This window comes from Amaranthus tricolor, chromosome 6 (genome assembly GCF_026212465.1).
Source record: "Amaranthus tricolor cultivar Red isolate AtriRed21 chromosome 6, ASM2621246v1, whole genome shotgun sequence".
In the NCBI taxonomy this organism is placed as follows: domain Eukaryota; kingdom Viridiplantae; phylum Streptophyta; class Magnoliopsida; order Caryophyllales; family Amaranthaceae; genus Amaranthus; species Amaranthus tricolor.
Window position 1 is genome coordinate 22556229 of NC_080052.1, and position 21935 is coordinate 22578163.

General features: G+C 32.6%; 2 protein-coding genes and 1 long non-coding RNA gene across 4 annotated transcripts; 2 read left to right on the forward strand and 1 right to left on the reverse strand.

Annotated features, from left to right (window-relative positions):
• The first annotated feature begins 1429 nt into the window (after window positions 1–1429).
• LOC130814833 (autophagy-related protein 11-like) lies at window positions 1430–13524 on the forward strand. The gene is made up of 6 exons (XM_057681060.1): window positions 1430–1850; window positions 2264–3234; window positions 8130–9783; window positions 10928–11148; window positions 11340–11553; window positions 12955–13524. Exons 2-6 carry the CDS (start codon window positions 2291–2293, stop codon window positions 13336–13338), a joined length of 3417 nt encoding a protein of 1138 aa, XP_057537043.1. The 5' UTR covers window positions 1430–1850; window positions 2264–2290; the 3' UTR covers window positions 13339–13524.
• Window positions 13525–17545: 4021 nt separating this feature from the next.
• Window positions 17546–18544, reverse strand: LOC130815972 (uncharacterized). Its single transcript, XR_009042663.1, has 2 exons — window positions 18254–18544; window positions 17546–17718 (listed from the first exon to the last, which is right to left on the reverse strand). It is a non-coding gene; the product is annotated as an uncharacterized LOC130815972 (long non-coding RNA).
• A 769-nt stretch (window positions 18545–19313) lies between these two features.
• Window positions 19314–21909, forward strand: LOC130815286 (uncharacterized). 2 transcript variants are annotated; one of them, XM_057681701.1, is made up of 4 exons: window positions 19314–19378; window positions 20547–20833; window positions 20938–21195; window positions 21321–21909. In XM_057681701.1, exons 2-4 carry the CDS (start codon window positions 20593–20595, stop codon window positions 21533–21535), a joined length of 714 nt encoding a protein of 237 aa, XP_057537684.1. In that variant the 5' UTR covers window positions 19314–19378; window positions 20547–20592; the 3' UTR covers window positions 21536–21909. The 2 variants fall into 2 exon arrangements, with proteins under 2 accessions (XP_057537684.1, XP_057537683.1); XM_057681700.1 differs by lacking the exon at window positions 19314–19378 and adding an exon at window positions 19421–19446.
• Window positions 21910–21935: the final 26 nt, after the last annotated feature.

The following is a 21935-nucleotide window of genomic DNA, read 5'->3' on the forward strand; positions in this document are numbered from 1 at the left end:
GTGGACAATAAAATAATACTTATTTTATTGATTGTATATGTTAGAAAATTCCAGCAAAATCTAAAATTTTTAACTCTTTTATAAATCAATTAAATGCAACAAAAATGATTTTACATTATACATTATACATTATACACCTATAAAAGTATGTTTGATTAGAAGAAAAAGAGTGAAAAAAAAATTGGTTTTGGTGTCCACATGTGTCTTAATAGTTTTTTTAATATTAATTATACATGATCTGATAAAATTTTTCCAAACAACGTAAATTGATATCTTATAGGAGTATTATTTTCTCTAGACCAAGAGATCAAGTACATGTTTATTTAGAAAGTGTGAGTTGTTTGAATATGAGATCGTAAATTAACAATTAATAAAAGAATTAGAAATTAAATAGTGCTATGTAAATAATAAAATAAAATAATTTATTAAATAATGTAATTAAGGCAAAAAATAGAAAAAGGAAAAATTGTATGATAAGTGCGATCTTATCTAGTCAAAGTCGCAATTTGGATGCGATTTTTAAAATATTATGATTGAATAAAATTGAATTAGCATAGATTTAGACAAGTATTGATGAGTTTGTATAAGAAATATTATATTATTAACTTAAAAATTTACTAAATGAAATAAATTTGTGGAGTTTTAGCGAGTTCTTATAAGGTAGCTCAACATCTAAGATCTAACACACTAATGAACATTTTAGAGTAAACAAAAATATAGATAAAATGAAAGATTAACCTTATTTAAAGATAGACATAGGCCAAGCCGTTCAAACATGAAGCATGATAGACACGACATATGAATGACCCGAAATAACATGAATTTTATGGTTATAATTTACTTTGGTGACGTAGCATGACACAATACAATAAGATTTACACTAATTCTTAAATGAGACGGTCTCACGGTGAGACTATTTCTATTGGGCTGGCCCAATATACATTTTTTGTCTTAAAATAATTACTTATAATGTTAAAGTCATCACTTATACTTTTAATATTATTACTTTTTATAGTCTTAGAATGATTACTTATAAAACGATTACTTATAAATTTAAAGTAATTAATTGAAGAAATGAGCTATTATATGGACCCGTCTCATGATGAGACAATCTCATACAAGACGAGCTGTAAGATTTAACACGAGATACAGTATATACAACTAGTCTCTTGAGAAGCCGCCTCTTACTGTATTCTTAATGCTTACTTACATTATCTTTAATTACTTACCGTATCCTTAACGCCTACTTTCAATATCTCAAATGTGTATTTACATCATTCTTAATGCCTACTTACAATATTTGAAAAAGTATATAATGGGCCGGCCTAATTAGATAATCTCTCAAAAAGACCGTTTCTCACAAAAATTTGTGCAATATATATAATGAACCCATTAACGTAGACGACCCAACATGATTGGATTTCCATCGTGACCTAAATTGATAAGCAAGTTTTGATGGTCACGGAAAGGATGCTCTTGCTTGTAGTTGTTTAGTTAGTTACTCGTATGGCCGATGTTCCTTCTTTATCTCCAAAATGAATTAGATTTATGATTTTTATTGTTCCAGACAATTTTCAGTTATAAAAATATTTAAATTCCTTTATTCTTTTAGGAAGCACTTCTTACTTCTTCACGCCTACTATACACCGAATCATAAGAGACTTTGTCTTCCAATTCATAATCTTGTCTTCTCAATTTTCTCTTCTGCGATTTGACTTTTGGAGCAAGTTTTAATCTTCATCTCCGTCTTTCCAGAATTTTGTTACCTGTTGGCGGCAGATGGTTTCTCTGATTTTACGTGTCAGAAACTAAGACATAAGTAATTGATCGCTTGTTTAACTCTCAAATTGGTAATAAATTGACAAATCTCTTTATGAATATTTTAGATTCTGGGGTTTTATGCGGATTTTGTTTGTGGGTCTCTGATAATTTAGGGTTTTATTGATTAAATCTTTGACGGGTCTTTTTTTTCCGCATTTATTTGCTAGGAATCGAAAATTAAAGACAATCTTTTGTGGACTTTTCGCTGTTAGTCTGAATTCTATTGTTTCTTGCTGATTGTGGGTTTAAAGCAGCTTGTTTGATTTGTGTTTTCTGGATTATAAATTTTAGTTTTGTTCTAAGTTGCTTAGTTGTGTATTTTGTTTGTTTTTTGCTCCATTAAGGTTTCTGATAATTGTTTGAGATCATGTTGGAGCTAGAAATTGGTGCATATTAGTTTAGAGATCTAGAGGTGCTGATTAGTTTTCTTTTTTTTTTTTAGAGGGCTTTTTCTTCTTGTGGGGATAAGATGAGCTCGAATGTCACTGGTGGGTACATATGTAGAGGGAAGCTGTTGATTCACATTGCTGAAAATGGACATTCATATGAGCTGGATTGTGATGATTCGACTGTTGTCGAGTCAGTTCAAAGGTTTATTGAGTCAATGGCTGGAATTCAATTCAGTGATCAGCTTCTTTTATGTGGGGATATGAAGCTCGAGTCTAATGAGGTGCTTGGGGCTTATAAACTACCATCTGATGAACAAGAAGTATTCTGTTTCAATAAGGCGCGATTGCAAGCAAATGCTATACCTCCTTCTCCTGAACAAATTGAAATTCATGTCGTTCCTGAACCGACACCATCAACTTCAAACCATGATCCTCACCCGTTGGATAATGCTGTGGATCCTGCACTTAAGGCATTACCATCCTATGAAAGACAGTTTCGATATCATTATCATTGTGGTCATGCCATATACACCAGGACTATGGAGAAAATTGAAATTTGTGAGAGGCTTTTGAGTGAGCAGAAAGTGCAGGAAAGGGCAATAGAGATTGCCCGGCATAATTTGGATTACTTTTTTAGAATATTAAATCAAAATTATATGGATTTTCTTAAGTGTTATTCTCAACAGCATCGTGTACATTCTGATTTGTTGTTGAATTTTAATCGTTACATTGAAAAGTTAAGGTCTTGTATGATTATCCCAGCTCTACAAACATCCACTCGAAAATGTTTGTTGGATCTGGTAAAAGAAGAAAACTTGGCGAAATGGGTTGAGAATTGTACTTGTTCTCACAAACAATTTGAGAACAAGGTTTCACAATTTAAGCATGTGTTTGGAAAGCTGAGGCATGATGTCGAACATCTATTTTCAAGCAAAGCTTCATTGCCAATCAGGGATTTAGAAATGATGATCAAGGAACATTATTGCCACATCAATGAACAGAAGAGTATTATGCTGTCTTTGAGGTTAGTTTTTGGTTGAGTAAATTGTTTATAAGATGATTACATGCTTTCCATCAAACCGCTCTGGTTTCACAATTAATGCTTTCGTTGATTTATTGATGATTTCTTTGGTGAGTAGTCTTGAACTTGAAGAACGTTGTCCATTTATGTAATTAGGAGATCAATGATGCGTATGAAAAGTTCAATGCTGTTACATAAGGGGAGAACTTTGATCTATGTGCATTTGTTCTCTTGGAACTCTTTAACTGATTATATTTTCTAATAAGCTCTGTGACTTCTCTTCAATTTGTCTTTGTAATTTTGTTAGGAATGTAGTCTATGTATTCATCATGAGTGCCTGTGTAATATCCATTTTAATTTTTTAGTTAAGTTGAGGAATGCCCATTCTTAATAGAGTCAAAGATTTTTAGTTTTGTGGTTTCGATTACAACTGGACTATAGTAAAATAACTCTTAATCATATCCACTTATTTGATGGTTTTTACAATTAAGGGTGAACCGAAAACTAACTCTTTGTTATTACAAGGGTAAGATTTCGTACATCCGAGGTCCGACGCTTTCAATCCCACCTAGGGGAGCTTCTTAGTGGTATCGGGGTAATAGAACATAGTAATGGAATGTTTTTTTGAGTAAAAGACACCTAGAAATGCTCCTTGATACTTTATTTACCGAAGACTGTGTGTCCCTTCATTTAGTATTTTTATTTGTAGTTTTTGGAAGGGGAAAGAGTGGAGTTCATAGATACATTGTCTGGCTGGTGGAAAGATGTTAACCTACAGAATCTATGATATGTGAAGTTCTTCTGGGCAAGGTTTAGAATTTAGATGTATGCTTATGAAAGTAGATTATTTACAGTGTAAATGAGCAATAGTTTCTTGTATTTGGTGATTCTGATATTTCATGTTTTGGGTTCATAGCTACTTTAGTTGCTGGAATATGTTATGCTCTGATATGTTATGCTTTTTATAACTGAGCTTTTAGTTATTAGAAGGATATCAAGTAGACTTGATAATGGAAAATGGACAATGTTCTGTTTTTCCCTTGCCTGGAGGACAACTTTGATACAGTCTTGTTGTTGTGAGCATATACAGGTTGTGTCAAAAGGGGTGGGGTACTAAAGGCGCTTCTAAAGGAACACATGGCTGTCCTTTAAAAAATTTTTGCCAAGAATTGTCATTTTTCTCCCAATTGGAGAGTTTAAAAAAGACAAGGCTCATTAATTTTTTAAAGATTTAAGTTTTAAGTGAATAGCATCCATTCCTCATCTAGTCAATTTAGTATGTATTCTTTACATAACTCATATGTCTACTTTGCATGATGATGATGTTGTGATTTATTTTGGAGGCCACCATATGACAAAGAGTTAGACCAGGTAATTTCTTTGATACAGTTACTTGACTATACAGTTAACATAAGAGGATTCGAGGTTGTTGATTTGAATGAGGGTTATTCTAGAGTCACGTAGTATTTTTTGTGATCTTTTCTTTGTTTAATTGAACTCGTTGGATTGACAACTTTTCACTTAACAAATATCATGGCAACAGTTCCTTTTAAAGTGGGGAGACTTCTTTTAGAAGTTGACTTTGGGTGGACTAATAGTTAATACAAATGATATGCTCTAATAGCGCAGACTGTCTGGTTATTTCACCATTGGTTTGCGTATTGAGTACTTGGAGTTAATATTTAGTATTGTACATATGGCTTATTCGAGGAAAAATAAGTATATATATAAGGGTTAATTACTTCATATAAGGTGCAGTAAGGATAAGGTCAAGACTCATGAGTGTTATCTCATTTTTTCTTGAAATCTATTGAGAAACACAATGTTAGGAACAAGATTGACATTGATGTATCACCGAGCGTAACAAACCGGTTAATATACGTTTAACACAAAAGACACATTAGGGTTTAGAGAAAAGAGAGTTTGAGAATGTGCTTTAAGGTCAAGATAAGGGTTGTGATTGGAGATGGTAGGCAACTAGGTGTACAGAGAGGGATGATGAGAGGAAAATTTGTTTAAGGTTTTTGAAACGACTGTAGAGTTTTTGAACAGATTAAAAACTAATTATAACTAAGTTCAATTTAACTTAAACGCCTTAAGAATGTCACACGGTTTCAGCCTATTCACATTGCTATTTCAACTCCCTGACTCGTTGAAATGCTTTTGAATATGCATGGGCTGGATTCAGGCTTCCTTGACTTAAGCATGGTCATGCATGCTTATTTCCTTAAGTTTCTCGACTCTTTGAATAATTTTAAAGATTTTAAAACTTTGAATTTCAGTTTGAAGTGGCATCATTTATTCCTCCTATCTTCTAGACGTACTCTTGATGTTGTCTAACTCTCAGTTACAACATTTATTACAACATAAGAACATGCACAATGAACTAATGAACAATATGAAAGTAGTTTCTAGTTGCCATTGACGCAAGGCCCTTGTGCTTAAAACATCCCGCGAATGCTTGTTGCAATTAATTTGATGATCTCAGGATCTTTGGATAGGTTTATTGGAACTGATTCGCCATCAGACATTTTGATGAATGATGATATTGATATCGTTTCTTCTCATCCTGATATTCAAAAGGAAGTGCTTTTCTTGGCACTAGGGCAAATTTTTTTGTTGGATATTGACATAGGTCATATGAGAGCCGGGGCTTAAGTAAGAAAAATTCAAGTTAATTCTTTAATTTTTCCTACCACTCTTATGAGGTTGAATGTGCTTTGAGGGGCATCGGCGATCATAATGATTCAGGGGATAGATGGTCTCAATACTAGGATTTTCAGAAAGATTTGGCACATTATTAGAAAGGATGTATCCAATGCTATTGTGGGTTTCTTTAATGATTGGAGATTATATCCCCCATCAATATTACCACTCTTACTTTGCTTCGCAAGATTCCTAGTGACTAGTCATATTTAATATTTCAACCCATTGCGTGTTGCTAAGTAATCTATAAATTCATTGTGAGAATCTTGAGTGCAAGGTTCCATATAGCTATTGACGAGTGGTTGGTCATTTTCAGTTTGTCCCTTGAAGGTTTTTAAATAATGTTTCATTGATCACTGAGCTTATCAAAGGCTATGCTTGGAACATTATTGTTCCAAGATGCATGATCAAGGTTGACATAAGGAACTTATGATAATATTGAGGGGAATTTTCTTGAACAAGTCCTTGTAAAAATGATCTTTCCTAGGTAATTCATGGCTGGATTATGTTGTGTGTCAACCGGTCTCCTTCTCTATTCTAATGAATGGAGAGCCTCTTTCTCCCTTTCATGCTTCTAAAGGTCATAAACAAGGGGATCTGTTGTCTCTTTTCTTGTTTGCTATTTCTATGGAGTACTTTATTAGGTTATTCTAGGTTGGATGTAAGGATGGTGTTGCTTATTATCCTCAATGTAGAAACTCTGGCATTATTCATTTTCTCTTTGCTGATGTTCTTCTCTTGTTCTCTGAGGCTGATTTGGAGTCTGTTGGAAAGCATAAAAGCGTTTTGGATTAGTTTTCTTGGGCTCTGGTTTATATGCTAATCCTAGCAAAAGCGCTACTGCGCTTTTTACTTTGCAGGTGTTTTGGATGATCTACTTTGTGTTTTGGGCTCTCTTGGTGGGCTTACACCTTGTACTTTTTTGCTCTTTTGAGAATTTATAAAATTCTATATTCTTTACTAAAAAAGTCTGTAGTGTTAAGATTAAATCAATAAGTTTTATTTATCTCACGCATTCCACTTAGGTCAGATCTAATAAACTAATGAGATAAATTTCTCACACACTCCACTTATGTCATATTAGTTCAAATAAGTGTGGTCTAATGGTCATAATTATAGATAATCCATATTGGAGTGCAGTTGAAGTGGCGCATTATCTTTAGGGTAGCCTGCTTTGCTTGAAGGCTTAGGTTTTTCCTATGAATATTGAGGCTTTGGTGTGATTCCCTTTGTGGGTTTTGGAGGGGCTAAATTGAAGAAGTTGTTTTGGTATGATGCAATAATGATGATTATATGGAGTCTGTTGTGGGATGATACTTATATTTCATTGTAGAACTTTCTGTTTGTATGATTTGGTACAACTTATCAACCTTTTAGATGCCATTTTAGGTGCAGTTGGTGCTTTAAGTGTTACTTGATTTAGGAGATTTAAAAAATTGGGCCAACTTCTGATTAGGTTTTTTTCGGGAGCATATTTCCGTTTTCTATACTTGTTCCTTGGCTATGAATATGCATACACGTTTGCTTACCAAAACACTTTGGATATTTTAAGGAAATTCTTTGAGTGTTTACATTTAAATCTGTTTGCTTTAACTTTTGTATTCATTGACATTGAGCTCTACTTTCACTTTTGTGGTAAGATCGGAGAGATATGTGGAAATTGGGAATTTCAAATTTATTGGTAGTAGAGCTTCTTGAATCTGAGGTCTTTGTTATGCAGATGAGCTAGGCTTTTGTGTATTTTGTGAATAATTGAATTGATTTTCTTGAGAATGTGACGTTCCCTAAAAAACATCATAAGAGGCATGTGGTTGTATCATTTGATATTCCTGTTGCTGAGGTATAGTCTCTTGAATCTTGATGAAGTCTGTTAATGGTTCTTGGATAAGCTTTACATGCCAGTTGCTGAGTTCACTAGGCTACAAGCCAGTTGAATTTGGGATTGTTGCTGTGTTAACTAATGTATGGATTGGTTATTACCTAGATTTTATCTGCACTCTGTGTGCTTGCTGACTTTTGAACTTGATTCTGTCATTGTGCATTTTTGTAAGTTTCATATGCATGAAATCAAGTTATTTCATTTTGTTATGATATCATATATTGAGTCTATTTCCATATTTCTTTTTGTGTAGTCCTTCACTTGCATCTCAGAGTTTCTACATCCATATAATATTTGCTTTTTTTCTTTGCAGTAAGGATGTCAGCACAGTGAAGAAACTGGTAGATGATTGTTTATCAAGCCAGTTGTCCTCTTCTCTCCGTCCTCATGATGCTGTTTCTGCCTTGGGTCCTATGTATGATGTCCATGACAAAAATCATCTTCCGAAAATGACAGCCTGTGATAGTTCAATTTCTGACCTTCTTGATTATTGCACAAATAAAAAGAACGACATGAATATGTTTGTTCACAATTACATGCAAAAGATTGCATATATTCAACATACTATAAAGGATGTTCGTTTGCAATTTAATGCTTTCTCGGAAGCAGTAAAACGGCAGGACGCTGTATTTGAGGGCTTAAAGGTGGTTCGTGGAATTGGCCCCGCTTATAGGGCATGTCTTGCAGAAATAGTGAGAAGAAAGGCTTCGATGAAGCTTTACATGGGCATGGCAGGACAATTGGCTGAAAAACTTGCTACAAAGAGGGAAGAGGAGGTGAGGAGACGAGAGGAATTTTTGAAATCACAAAGCCCATATATACCAAGGGATATATTAGCTGCCATGGGATTATTTGATACGCCCAGTCAATGTGATGTCAATATAGTTCCTTTTGACACTAGCTTGCTTGACATTGACATTAGGGATATTGAGTGTTATGCTCCCGAGTCTTTGGTTGGATTACCATTCAAGAGTGAGAAAGCAGGAACTTCAAGGACCTCACTTTCTATATCTACAAATAGTTTTCCATTAGATGTTGAAGGAAATGCTGCTTCTACCCCTGAAGGGCACGAGTCTCAGGACCTCTTTGATGTCTGTGACTTGGTAGACATTGCTGGAACTAGTAAAATGGAGGTTGAAAATGCAAAACTGAGAGCTGACCTTGCTTCTGCAATCGCGCGTATGTGCTCATTCAGCTCTGATGTGGATCATGAATCTATTGATGATAGTAAGGTAGATAGTTTGCTAAAAGACGCTGTGGACAAAACTAATGAAGCACTGCTACAGAAGGATGAGTACATAAAGCATCTTGAGTCAATGTTGAAGACCAGACAAAAGCAGTGTCAATCCTATGAAAAGCGCATCGAAGAGTTGGCTCAGCAATTATCTGAGCAATATATGCAGGCAAGGAAGTGTTTGGGCAATAATGATGCTGCTTTCTCAAAGGCAGATGATTGCAGGTCTGAAATTCTGGATCAAGTGGAAAGACAACTAGCTTGTCGACCTAGTGATCTCATGGATGAGATTTCTTGTACATCTAACGTGGCTGATTCAAAGGATGAACTATTGCCTAGGATGAGTAGAAAATCCCAAGAAGTAGATGAGAACATGACTGACTCTTCTGGAATGCAGAATCCTCAATTAGACTCATCTATGATGGATCCGCAACGTGATGAGCAGCTGCTTGAAGCTAAAGTTGAGAATAAGATGCTCGGGCAGCTAAGTGCTACGTCACCTTGTGACGTTGCCACAGGTTCTTCAGATGTCTTGCCTTCTAAGGCTTCTTCTGACCCAAGTCTGAATGCTGCAAAGGCCAATGCTGAGCTTGTGCTGGAACTGCAAATTGCACTTGAAAATAAAGCAAACCAGCTGACTGAAACTGAAAGTAGGCTTACATCTGCGTTGGATGATATTTCTAGGCTTGGCTTAGAGTTAGAAAATAGCAGGAAGCTGCTAGATGAATCACAGGTATGCAATTAGGAGCTCTGTTTTTTATTTTTTATTTTATTTTATTTTTTTATATCTTTTATCCAGCATTCCCTGAATCTAATTCACCATGAGCACTATGCGCAAATAGTAGAACACATTTTCTTTGTTATCTCAAGGTTAGGGTTGCATACATCTAACCCTCCAAACCCTTCAGATGGTCACTTACCAGTATTGGAGTAATGAAATATTCTTGTTGATCTATGCCTAATTGCTTAAGTTTTCCTCATGGAAAATCTACCAATTAGAGGTGGCCAAAATCAAGGCTATCCTAGGGCCAACCCTGACTGGCCCGTGTATAAACTGGACCGGCCTGAAACCAGAGAGAATTGGATCGAAACTGGGACGGCCAAATATAAGGAGTAGTTTGGTTCAGGGCTTGATATTTGGAAAAAAAAAAAAAAACCGTTGATGAACTGGCCCATTCGGTGAACCGTGAAAAAGTTCAATCTTGTTTTGTTTAGAAAAAACTTCTAATTCTGCTTCGAAATTTTGTGAATATTTTTAAATCTTTATAAGTAAACCCTCTAAAATATATTCTTCTATAAATCTCAACTTCCATGGTACAAAATACAAATAAAAAAATTATATACCACCTCCGATCCCTTTAATTGTCTCATTTGAGATTTGACATTATTCATCAATCACTCAAAATGAAATTTATTCTTAATTTGTAAGATAAAGCATAGTCAAGTGAGATTTTATTTGTGTGTCTCAATGTAAACTTTATTAATATAAAATTTTTATAATTTATCATTGTGCATAGTACAAAATATTAAGGATTGAAATAGTGCATTGATACTCGTGTTAATCGCAAATGAGACAAATAGTGAGGATGTGAGAGATGATATATTTGCCAAGTAAAAGAGAAATGAAGTATAGATTTAAGAGTAAAAAAGAAAAAATCAGAATAATATATTACAGATTCTCAGACCAACCCATAAATATCTATTTAGAATTTGGGGCTAAGATTAGTTGAACCGGATCGGTTCGATACGGCCTACGGCCAACCTCTACTACCAATACTTCTTGCTTATTGAGAGTTTGAGACCGCTCTTTAAGATTCCTATTCCGCTGAATTCAGCTTGTTTTAAGTTTTAACCTTTTCTTCTGGATTTTTTCACAGATGAATTGTGCTCATCTTGAGAACTGTCTGCATGAAGCTAGGCAAGAAGCTCAAACCCACCTTTGTGCTGCTGACAGGAGAGCTTCAGAATACAACAAATTACGTGCATCTGCTGTGAAAATGCGTGGCCTTTTTGAAAGACTTAGGTCCTGTGTCAATGCTTCTGGGGGAGTTGCTGGTTTTGCTGATGCGCTTAATTCCTTAGCTCAATCTCTTGCCAGGTTAAGATCAAATGATAATACTTTTTTCGATTTTTGTATTATATGCTCTTTTGTGGTAGTTATTAGGTGCTGCTACATTAATTATAATGATAGCTTTAGTTGACGATTACTATATTTTGTAAAGAAGTTATGAGGTCTGGATGTGGTACTAGAATAGTACTCTTAGCATAATTTCTTATTGTGTTATCCAGTTCTGCTAGCGACGTTGAAGATGATGGTACTGCTGAGTTTCGTACATGTATCAGAGTCCTCGCTGATAAAGTTGGTATTTTATCAAGGCAACGCACGGAGCTGCTTGATAGGAGTTCAAAGGCTGAAGCTGCAAGCAAGCAACTTTCAAAGGATTTGGAAGAGAGGAAAGAATTAGTCAAAACATTATACACAAAGCATCAACTTGAGAAACAGGTATGTTGTTTATACTATCATAATAAACTGTAATTTGCATCTACTGCCTTTAGTTAGAGTTTCTTACAGGAAGTCATGATTGGCTGGATGTAAATCCTGACATGTATAGTCATAGAGAAGCCCTCCATGACTAGTGGGTAGGCGGCGAGTATGAAAATTTTAGGTGGCTATGAGTATGATGGAGGGGATGTCCACACTCGCCCATTTTTCCATTCCTGAGAGGCCAACTATTTGCACATAATTAGTGTTTATGCAAATTCTGAAATACGAACCTGTTTTAAGCCTTCTGCCAGAACGAATTTTCACTGATTTGACTTGCCATATGCCATTGTGTCTTGTGATTCTGGAAGAGTTTGCAGTTTGCACCCCCAGCCCCAATTCATAAAGAAACATCCTTATAAGTATGTTTGTACTTCCTCGAAAAATCGGATACATTCCAGCAGAAGAATCTCATCAACGATGGCTAAAAAAGTTTCGATAATACTCTCTCTAATGTGCTCTAAATAATCAAGTTTTTCAAACTTACTAACTCAACTGTTTGAATTATGAATACTCACAATTCTCTGACAAATACAAGTTCAATCTAGAACTTCATCTTACGGACGAATAAGCTTCCAAGCATAATTCTGACTTTTATTAATCCACGGCATACACACCCATTAAAAATGTTTACAGCTCTACTTAATAGTGATATATTGGATATACAGGTACTATGGGTATTTTAATACGTGTAGTTAGTTAGAAAAATCCATATAAATAAAGGATGTGGAAGTAGAGAAAAATGTAAGATATTTTGTATACTGATTCAGTGAGTTTTATGCTCATGTCTTGGAATAGTGCAAGCCTCTTGAAAACTTGTGTATCTTGTTTCATCTATTGCATTAATAAACTCTACAATTCCATTTTTGTCTCATTTACAATTCTGTAATCTAATATTCACAACAATGGCAGAATCAGTCTATTACATTAATATGGTAAATGCAAGGACTTTCCTAATAAAAATCTTAATGTAACTAGACAACATAAACTATTAGAACACTAACTAATTTGTTAACCCATAACATCCCTTGCTAATTTTAGAATTTTCTAATGAGATAAGAAAATCACTCTTACAAGGATTCGAATGAGTGCAAGATTAATCTAAATTTCCTACTAAAATTTGGAATGCAATGGTGTGTGAAAGCAACGTAACATAATTTGCCAGATAATTCGCCTTCTGAATTCGCGATTCACTCAAAATAGCACGAAACCGACCATAATTCGCTTCTTTCGGTTTGCGATTCGCTAGGAGATTAGCGAATCACGTGATAGTGGTAGAAAGTCTTCCTTTTGAGTGTTGACTACTTTTGATTGTTGATTTCTCCTATTTCAGTGTTACTAACTAGTTCATTTTTTTAACAGGCAAATAAGGAAAAGATCTCCTTTTGCCGTTTTGAGGTCCACGAGATTGCAGCCTTCATCCTGAATTCATGGGGGCAGTATGAGGCAATAAGCCGGAACTGCCCAAACTATTTCCTCTCACCAGAATCTGTGGCCTTATTCACGGACCATCTTCCAATTCGCCCTGCCTATATCATCGGGCAGATTGTCCACATCGAACGATGTATTGTGAAACCCCGACCTGGAGTGTCGAGGCCTGAGCACAACATTGGAGGGCATCAGTCTGATTGCATAACATCATCATCCGACACCATTGCCAGCCGTCTTCCTGTTGGATGTGAATACTTCATCGTAACAGTTGCTATGCTACCCGATACAACTATTCATTCGTCGCTGCCTTCCTGATCTCTGGCATCTTTCCTTTTAGACATGATGGAAGTAGGGATAATAAAAGTGTACAAATTTAAAGAAAAAAATGAACAAAAAAAAGAATTGTAAATTATGTATTATATAATGTGAAACTTTGAAACATTCAAATCATTCTCCTTTATTTGGATCTCTGTACAGTTGAATGATGACCTTTGTCTAAACTATTCCCTGTGTAAAGGTTACTTAGCATAGAACTTTGTTCTGAATCTGCTTTCTAACCAATTTAAAATGACTTACTATTATAAGAGACCGTCTCTCGGTGAAACGACGTTAAACAAAAACTCATATTCTCATAATATGTATTAGATGAGTTATTTAACTTATGTATAGTAGCAGCAAAAGAAACTTATGTATAGAACGTGTCTCAATAAGACGCCTTATACTACAATTTGTGATTTAAAATTGCTATCTTATATATCACTCATTTTTTAATTACTCTGTTAGTCTTGTTAAATATATATATATATATATATATATATATATATATATATATATATATATATATATATATATATATATATATATATATATATATATGAAGAAGTTTAAGTGAGAACCGTGAGGATCATCTGCCTGGCAAAAAAGTGTTACTTTTTACTACAAAGGTGTTACTTTTAGGAATAAAAGTATTACTTTTTTTTTTTTAAATAAAAGGTGATATTTTTAGGCAAATAAGTGTTACTTTAAAAAAAATTCTGAAAAAAACTCACAAAAATGTGTTACTTTTTCGAAAAAAACGTGTTACTTTATAATTTTTTTCTAAAAGTAATACTTTTTTGCTAAAATGTACTAGATTTTATAAAAACAAAAGTAACACATTTTTATCGGAGATATTGGTTTTCACGGTTCTTAGTGGAAATCCCACACAAAGCAGAGTCCAAGTGGAGGGTTTTTTCTTTTCCTGAAAGATGCGGATAAATCATATCCGTTCCCCCAAGAAAGGAGTAAAGAGAGAAACACGCAGTTAAGAAACCCCACAATTGATATCTACGCTCAACAAGGGTCGAACCCAAACCTTCTGCTGCACATGCAGATGTTCTATCCATTGATCCACAAGCGCTTTTTACTAAAAATAGGAAGAAGTTACTTTTTATATATATATATATATATATATTTTTTTTTTTTCTCTTAAAGTAACACTTTTTGCTAAAAAGTACGAGATTTTTTTAAAAACAAAATTAAATTTTTTTGTCCAAAAGTAACACATTTTCTGTAAAAAGTGACACATTATTATCGAAGATATTGGTTTTCACGGTTTTCATATAAGGTTAGTTATCACTGGACCTTAACCATATATATATATATATATATATATATATATATATATATATATATATATATATATATATATATATATATATATATATATATATATATATATATATATATATATATATATATATATATATATATTCTCTTAAAGTAACATTTTTTTGCTAAAAAGTACGAGAACTTTTTAAAAACAAAAGTAAATTTTTTTGTCCAAAAGTAACACATTTTCGATTAAAAGTGACACATTATTATCGAAGAGATTGGTTCTCACGTTTCATATAAGGTTAGTTATCACTGGAACTTGACCATATATATATATATATATATATATATATATATATATATATATATATATATATATATATAGATTTAAGATCAAATGAGAAAGGGTCTCAGAATAAGAAGGATAAGAAGGAATTTCAGCCGTTCAGATGAAAGATCAATGGTCAGAATGATTTTAATTTGTGCACGCGGTTCAGCCGTCCAGATGAAGGAAGTTTAACCAATTCAAGTCTAATAATAACTTTTGTAATCTTATTTTTTATCTTTTCATCTTCCACGCTTTCTCTCTCTAGGTTTTGTTCATTGACATTTTTGTGCATTCTCATCTTCAATTATTCCTCCTATCTTCCTCCTTTCTTCATCCAAAAATAATCCTCCACTTTCTCTCATCCTTTCTCATTCTCTCATGAAAGGTTTTTTTGTCATTTTCAAGTAGAATTTTATTCGCTCTGCCGCATTTTCGATCTTGTTTGTTTTTGAATCTGGTTTGTTCTTGAATCTGTTCTTATTTCGATCTTGTTTTTGATCTTTTGTTCTTCCTCCTATGTTGAATCTGGTTTGTTCTTGGACTTATTCTTATTTCGATCTTGTTTTTGATTTTTTCTTGTTTTTGATTTTTTTTCTTGCTTTCGATCTTATTTTTTATTTTTTTTCTTCTGCGTTATGATTTTGAATGTGATTTGTTTCTTGAATATTATTTTAGTTTTGATCTTGTTGATTTTCTTCCAATCATTTTTTTAATTTTCTTAATTTAGGGAATTTTAGTTAGATTTTGATTGGTTTTATGTTTCTAAGGGTCCATTGGTTAAATTTTGATTGATATTTTGTTTCTTGGTTTTTAATGTTTGGTGCTTGATTTTGCTATTGGGTTTATTTTGCGGAGGAAAGATATATAAATTTCACCATTTTCTCATTATTAAAGAAGGTAATGAAGGTAAGTGCACATATCTTTCATGGGGTTGTGATTATTCTTCTCCCTGTTTTGAAGCATCTTTTGATGTTGTCCCATTGTTTCTTATTGTTATGAAGTTATTTTTTGACATTGTCATAAATTGACGATGTTTCCCGAAGTGTCATTATCTTAAACAAATTTACAAGGACGGAGAGAGAGATTTAGTGATTTGGTGGTCGATTTAGAATAGTAGAGATTGAGATTTGTAGTGTGGTGTACTAATTTATCCTTTGTGATAGTGAAAATTTTTGCAAGACAATCAATTTCTCTGATTATTTTGGGGTGTTTTGGGTAGTGGAGGGTAAGACAATCATCCATATGGTGGGGCCTCCAGAGAGTTTGAACCTTGGATTCGCCACTAAATAAGCATGCTTCTTTTTGAAGGAACAAATGATTTTCAATGTCCAATGTTGAATGCAGTTACGATTTTCTTCTTTTTATTATTTTTAAATGTACATTAAAGGACACTCTAATTAAATGAATTGGATAATTTCTTATGCAGGCTCTATTGAGGCATGTTGCGAGAACTAAGATTGCAAGTTCTTTGTTGTTATCTGATTTCAACTAGAAAAGATCTCAAGTTTTAGATGATATGTCCAATTTCAAGGAGAAAAGACGCTCCATTGCCAAACAAGTTTCAATTAGAAGGAAAAAGATTCGACAATGGGAAAAGTTTTTAGTTGTAGAAAGCTGAACTTGTTTTGTTTTTGTCTACTAGTTTCAATTAGAAGGAAAAATATTACTAGCTAATGTGATTAGAATAATTACTTTAGTATTGTAAATGGTATCTTTATCAAAAATATATTGAATAAAGAACGAAGTGATCGAAAGGTGTCTTCAGGCGACTTTTTGCTCGACTTAGTTTAGTACATAGTAATTTTAGTTACTAACATTGTCATCTTTATCCTGAGCATAGTGATCTTTTCACTGTATTTTTCTTAAATTATTTAAAAAAAATTACAATATTAACGTAATAAATTACGGGGTGTTACAACCATGTTCAAGTACATAGTAATTAGGAGGCAGTATGTATACATATTTATAGTAACCTTTAATCATAACATAGTATCATGTTACAAGAGTATGGTATGTGCAATAATTTATAATCTTATACAGTACATAGTAACTTTTAAAATGAGCATAGTAACTATAAATCATAACATAGTATCTTTTTCTAAGAACATAGTATGTCATAAACTTTTACAACATCATTTAACATATTAGTATATCACTAAATCAGCAAAGTTTTTTCACAATTACTAAAGAGAAGACAATAACTATACATAATCATAGTAGCCTTTATTCACAACATAGTATCTTTTTCTAAGAACATAGTATCTCATTAACTTATACTGAATATAGTAACTTTTAAAATCAACATAGTATCTTGTACTGAACAGTGAGCTTCAACAAAACTTCATTATAATCATATGAGGAGACAGTAACTCTAAATAATCATAGTAACCTTTTATCATAACATAGTATCATGTTATAAGAGCATGATATATGAAATAATTTATAATCTTATACAGAACATAGTAACTTTTAAAATGAACATAGTAACATTTAATTATAACATAGTATCATTTTCTAAGAACATAGTATGTCATTAACTTTTACAAGATCATCTAAGAATATCGTATATCATTAACTCAGCAAAGTTTTTTCACAATTACAAAATAGAAGATAGTAACTATATATAATCATAGTAACCTTTATTTATAACATAGTATCAAATTACAACGGAATAGTATGTTTAAAACTTTTACAAGAGCATACTAGTAAATAAATAGTCATCTTAACAATCTCTTCATTTTCAGCATCTGATCTTCTTACATAAATCAACTTTTCTGCATTAAATCATAGTCAAATTATAAATTTTGTTTTTTTATTACCCTAGAACACAAAACATAGAAGTTTTACTCTAGTTTAATCCCTAAAGTTCTTTAATTTTTTTTTCACAGTTATTCATAAGCAAAATATCTTAACTATGATCTGGTATACAATAACACAACGAAATCATATAGTAACATTATAGTAACCTTGTTCAAAGATATAGTAACCTAACATGTGAAAGATGCAACAAATCAACATAATGAGAAAAATAACTCAGAAAATGCTAGATTAAAGGTGGAACCATGAAACTTTGTCTAATCAGGATATTAATGGAAGCAAAGAAAGTAAAATAGATGTCTATTGTCAAAGACAAATATGGAAAGCCTAATTCCAAACAAATGCAACACAATATAACACAATAATAACAATCAATTTCTACAGATTGAAGTGAGATTAGAGATGAAATTTTTCCCCAATTAGAAAACCCTAGATTAATTACTAATTTGAAAATGATTTGAAAAACATATTAAAATCTGTAAAAAAACTTACATCATTTGTCTATGACAACGATGAAAAGAAGAGAATCGCAAGAAATTTTTGGTTTTCATGAATTGAAGATCGAAGAGAAGATGGAGCAGCGTTTTTGGTTTTCAAGGAAGAGAAGATGAGCAACAATTTTGGTTTTCAAAGGAGGGAGAAACCTATTTTTTGGACCATTTTCTTTATTTTCTTTATAGTCACGGTTCAACCCTTTTTATTCTTACCCGTTAGATCTTCATAAGATCTATGGCTATAAATCCTTCTCATCCTTCTCATTTTGAGACTCCTTCTCAATGGATCCCTCCCCTATATATGTATATATATATATATATGTATATATATATATATATGTATATATATATATATGTATATATATATATATATATATATGTATATATATATATATATATGTATATATATATATATATATATATCTATATATATATATATATATATATATATATATATATATGTTTATTTAGTTGTATGTTTCAAACATTCGTATATATTTAGTTGTATATATATGTTTATTTACTTTTTCATAGCTTCCAAGCTTTGACTTATGAATGTTCAGAGTTTTGGCGATGAATCATCCCGCCTGAAACATACATTTACTTGTAATTACTTATTCTAATGTCTCTAATGCAAATACAACAAATAACAAATCAAAAATTAGGAAAAAAAATTATGTAATATAGCTGTTCACAGATACTTACTGTGAACAGGTCAAACAAAGTCAAACAGCTGTTCGCAGTTAGTAACTGCGAACAGGCCCAACCCTAAGGTTTGGGATTTTCACGCTTACTTTTGAAATAAAGTTGAAAGTTGTACTAATTGGTTCATTTTTTGCTTTTTTGTTTTTTTGTTTTCAAATTTTCAAAAATAAATATATATTAGGCCAACCAAATTAAATTGGTCTCATCGTGAGACAATCTCATATGAGAATTTGTGTATAATTTTTACAATTTCTTATAATACGTACTTAAAGATATTTAGCCTCAAAATTATTTTTAAATGCTTGTAAAAAGTAAAGAACACAAAAAAAGAATAATAAACTTGAAAAAGAAAAAAAAAAGTCCAAAGCTTGAATAATCGGAAACGCGGAAAAAAGATACGATTCGATACCTTTAAAAGGTAGGCTTTCTCCAGCCGCCTTCATTTTCACTCTTTCTATTTCTTCTTTTCTCTATAAACATTGATAGGTTGTTCTTCTTTAATTTTATCAATTTTCTATTTTCTTTTCATCTTTTAATCATTTATTTCTTTGATTTTATGCATCTTTTTAAGTTTTTCATCATCTTAAATTTACCCAATTAGATTTATTGAAATTTTTTTTTCATAAATTTATGTATTACACGAGCGGAGCAGGAAATCATTAATTTGTTTCGTGTATTTTTTTAATTAAAGATAAAGATGGAGTAATTGGATTGTTTCCTCATCTTTGTAGTTAAAAAATTTATTGAATTTTGGTGGGTTTAATTTGTTGTAGTAATTTTTCTTGATTGAAGATTAGGTTATTTTATATTAATTTGTAATAATAGTAGAAAAATGATATTAGAATCTTTATTTTATTTATGTAATTTAATATTATTTTTATTTTATTAATTTACCATTTATTCTTTTCATAGAAATTTAAAATAATCGTATAAAATATTAATTATTTCTTAATTTCTATATTAGATTCCCTTAAAAAGTTAAAATTATTAATAATAAAGAGAATTTGTTGATTGTTATATGAAACCCTAAGCGCTAAATTAATCCCTATTCTTTAATATTGGGTTAATAATTAAATTAGATTTAGAAGGTATTGAAAAAAATGTAAATATTAAGTATGCAAATCTTTTTTTTTTTTTTTTTTTATTTTAAATTTCGGGATTATACAATAGAATTCTTAAAGGTAAAGCTAATTGGTGAGATCAAAACTTATAGGAACGAAAAAACCTTAATTAGTAGGCCAATCCGTGGTTCTTATGATAATCTTAAGATGGCCGAATAGTTGAGATTTATATTTTCATCTTTGTAACAAAGTTTGATTTTCACCATCTATATAAAGGATTAATTCATTTTCTGGCTAATCTCGATTAAAAAAAAGGTATGTAAAGCAAACGTCTTGTTGCGAATTCGTTACGTGCAACTGATAATGCCTAAAAATGTGCTCGACTCCGATGCTTGTACAATAAAAACATTTGCATACATCCTTTAAAACACGTCTGTGTTGTGCACATACATGGCCGGGGGGAGCATTTTCTAAGTCATTTTAATTGGTGAATCGTTGTCTAACAGTTGAACTGTATTGTTTCAGGAGCCTGTGACACTTCTCTTTAAGTCGAACACCCTCTAAAATTAGAATGGTTAACAGAAGAGGGAAAGAAGTCGGGAAGGGCAGACACTCGAGTAAAGGTAACAAGACATCAGTAGCTTTTGGAAGATCTGTCGACGTTAGTAGTAGGGCACCTAGCAATGCAACAAATAAGAATAAGAAGCCTGAGGATGTTTCAGGGGGTTCCGAAAAAATTACTAGTGTTTCTACAGACGCGTCTACAATATTTAAACACACTGCCGCTAGTCTAGCAAAGAAGGCGACAACAGGTAGTAATTCGACATTATTTGATCAATTTTGTCTAGGAAACTAGATGATGGATATGTTTTCAATCAAAAGTTGACGAATTGTGGTTTGTTTTCTATACTAACAGTTGGAAAGAAGATCATCAAGGAGACTCAGAATGTTAAAATCGGAAGACAGACTGGCCTACCTACTGATGTAACGGAAGCACAGATTGAGCCTACTGAAAGTAAAAAGGTTTCAGCAAGAGTACAGAGATTTCATTCTCCTCGTGGCTGCAAGACATCTTCTGGAACCGCCACTAAAATAACTAAGCAAGAGAGTTCTACGGGTGAAAAGAAGTCTTCACGAAAGAAAGATGTACTAATGTCTTCAACTAGCTGGCAAGGTATGGAACCAGAGGCTTGAGCCAAAAAACTATATAAAGTTTTAAGGTATATGCCTCGTATTCCTACCTTTTTCAGAATTTGATCATTAGACGATGATCTTTTTCCCGTTTGTCTACAATTTCAGGTTTTGACAAATCCAAAAGGAAAATAGGAGTGTGTTGCTGTCTCTGCGAGAGGGATCTGGGGGAAGAACCAGTGGGTCATTGCAAGACTGACTGCTTGCCAATTGTATCGATCCTTCCTTGCGGCCATGTCTACCATAGTAAATGCCTAAATTTTGACGATTTAGAAGCAAAACAAGATCCCCCTTGTGTTTTTTGTGCAAGTTTAAATAGTTAGTTAGAGTAAATGGATTACTTCCTCCATTAATCTAGGTACAATTTGTTCGTAGTTTTTGACGAGTATTGTAGGTGGATCAAAACATAGCTTGAATAAATGCCCACGTTTCTACTTGTAGTTAACAGATTTCAGTATATTTTACCATCAAAGAACTCCCCATCAACAATCATATTACAAGTACCCATCGTGCTTGATTATCCCAGTCTTCAGAAATAGGGATGACAAGCAGATAAAATTATACGGATTCAGGTACCATCCTTCCATGAGAACACTACAATTTGGGATTATAGGGGTTTTATTTTGGGAAAAATTCCCAATTCACCAGAACATCAATCTTGTTTTAGTGTTATTGATCCACATCTTTTGTTATGGAGAGGGAGGTGTTCATAATAGCTCGACT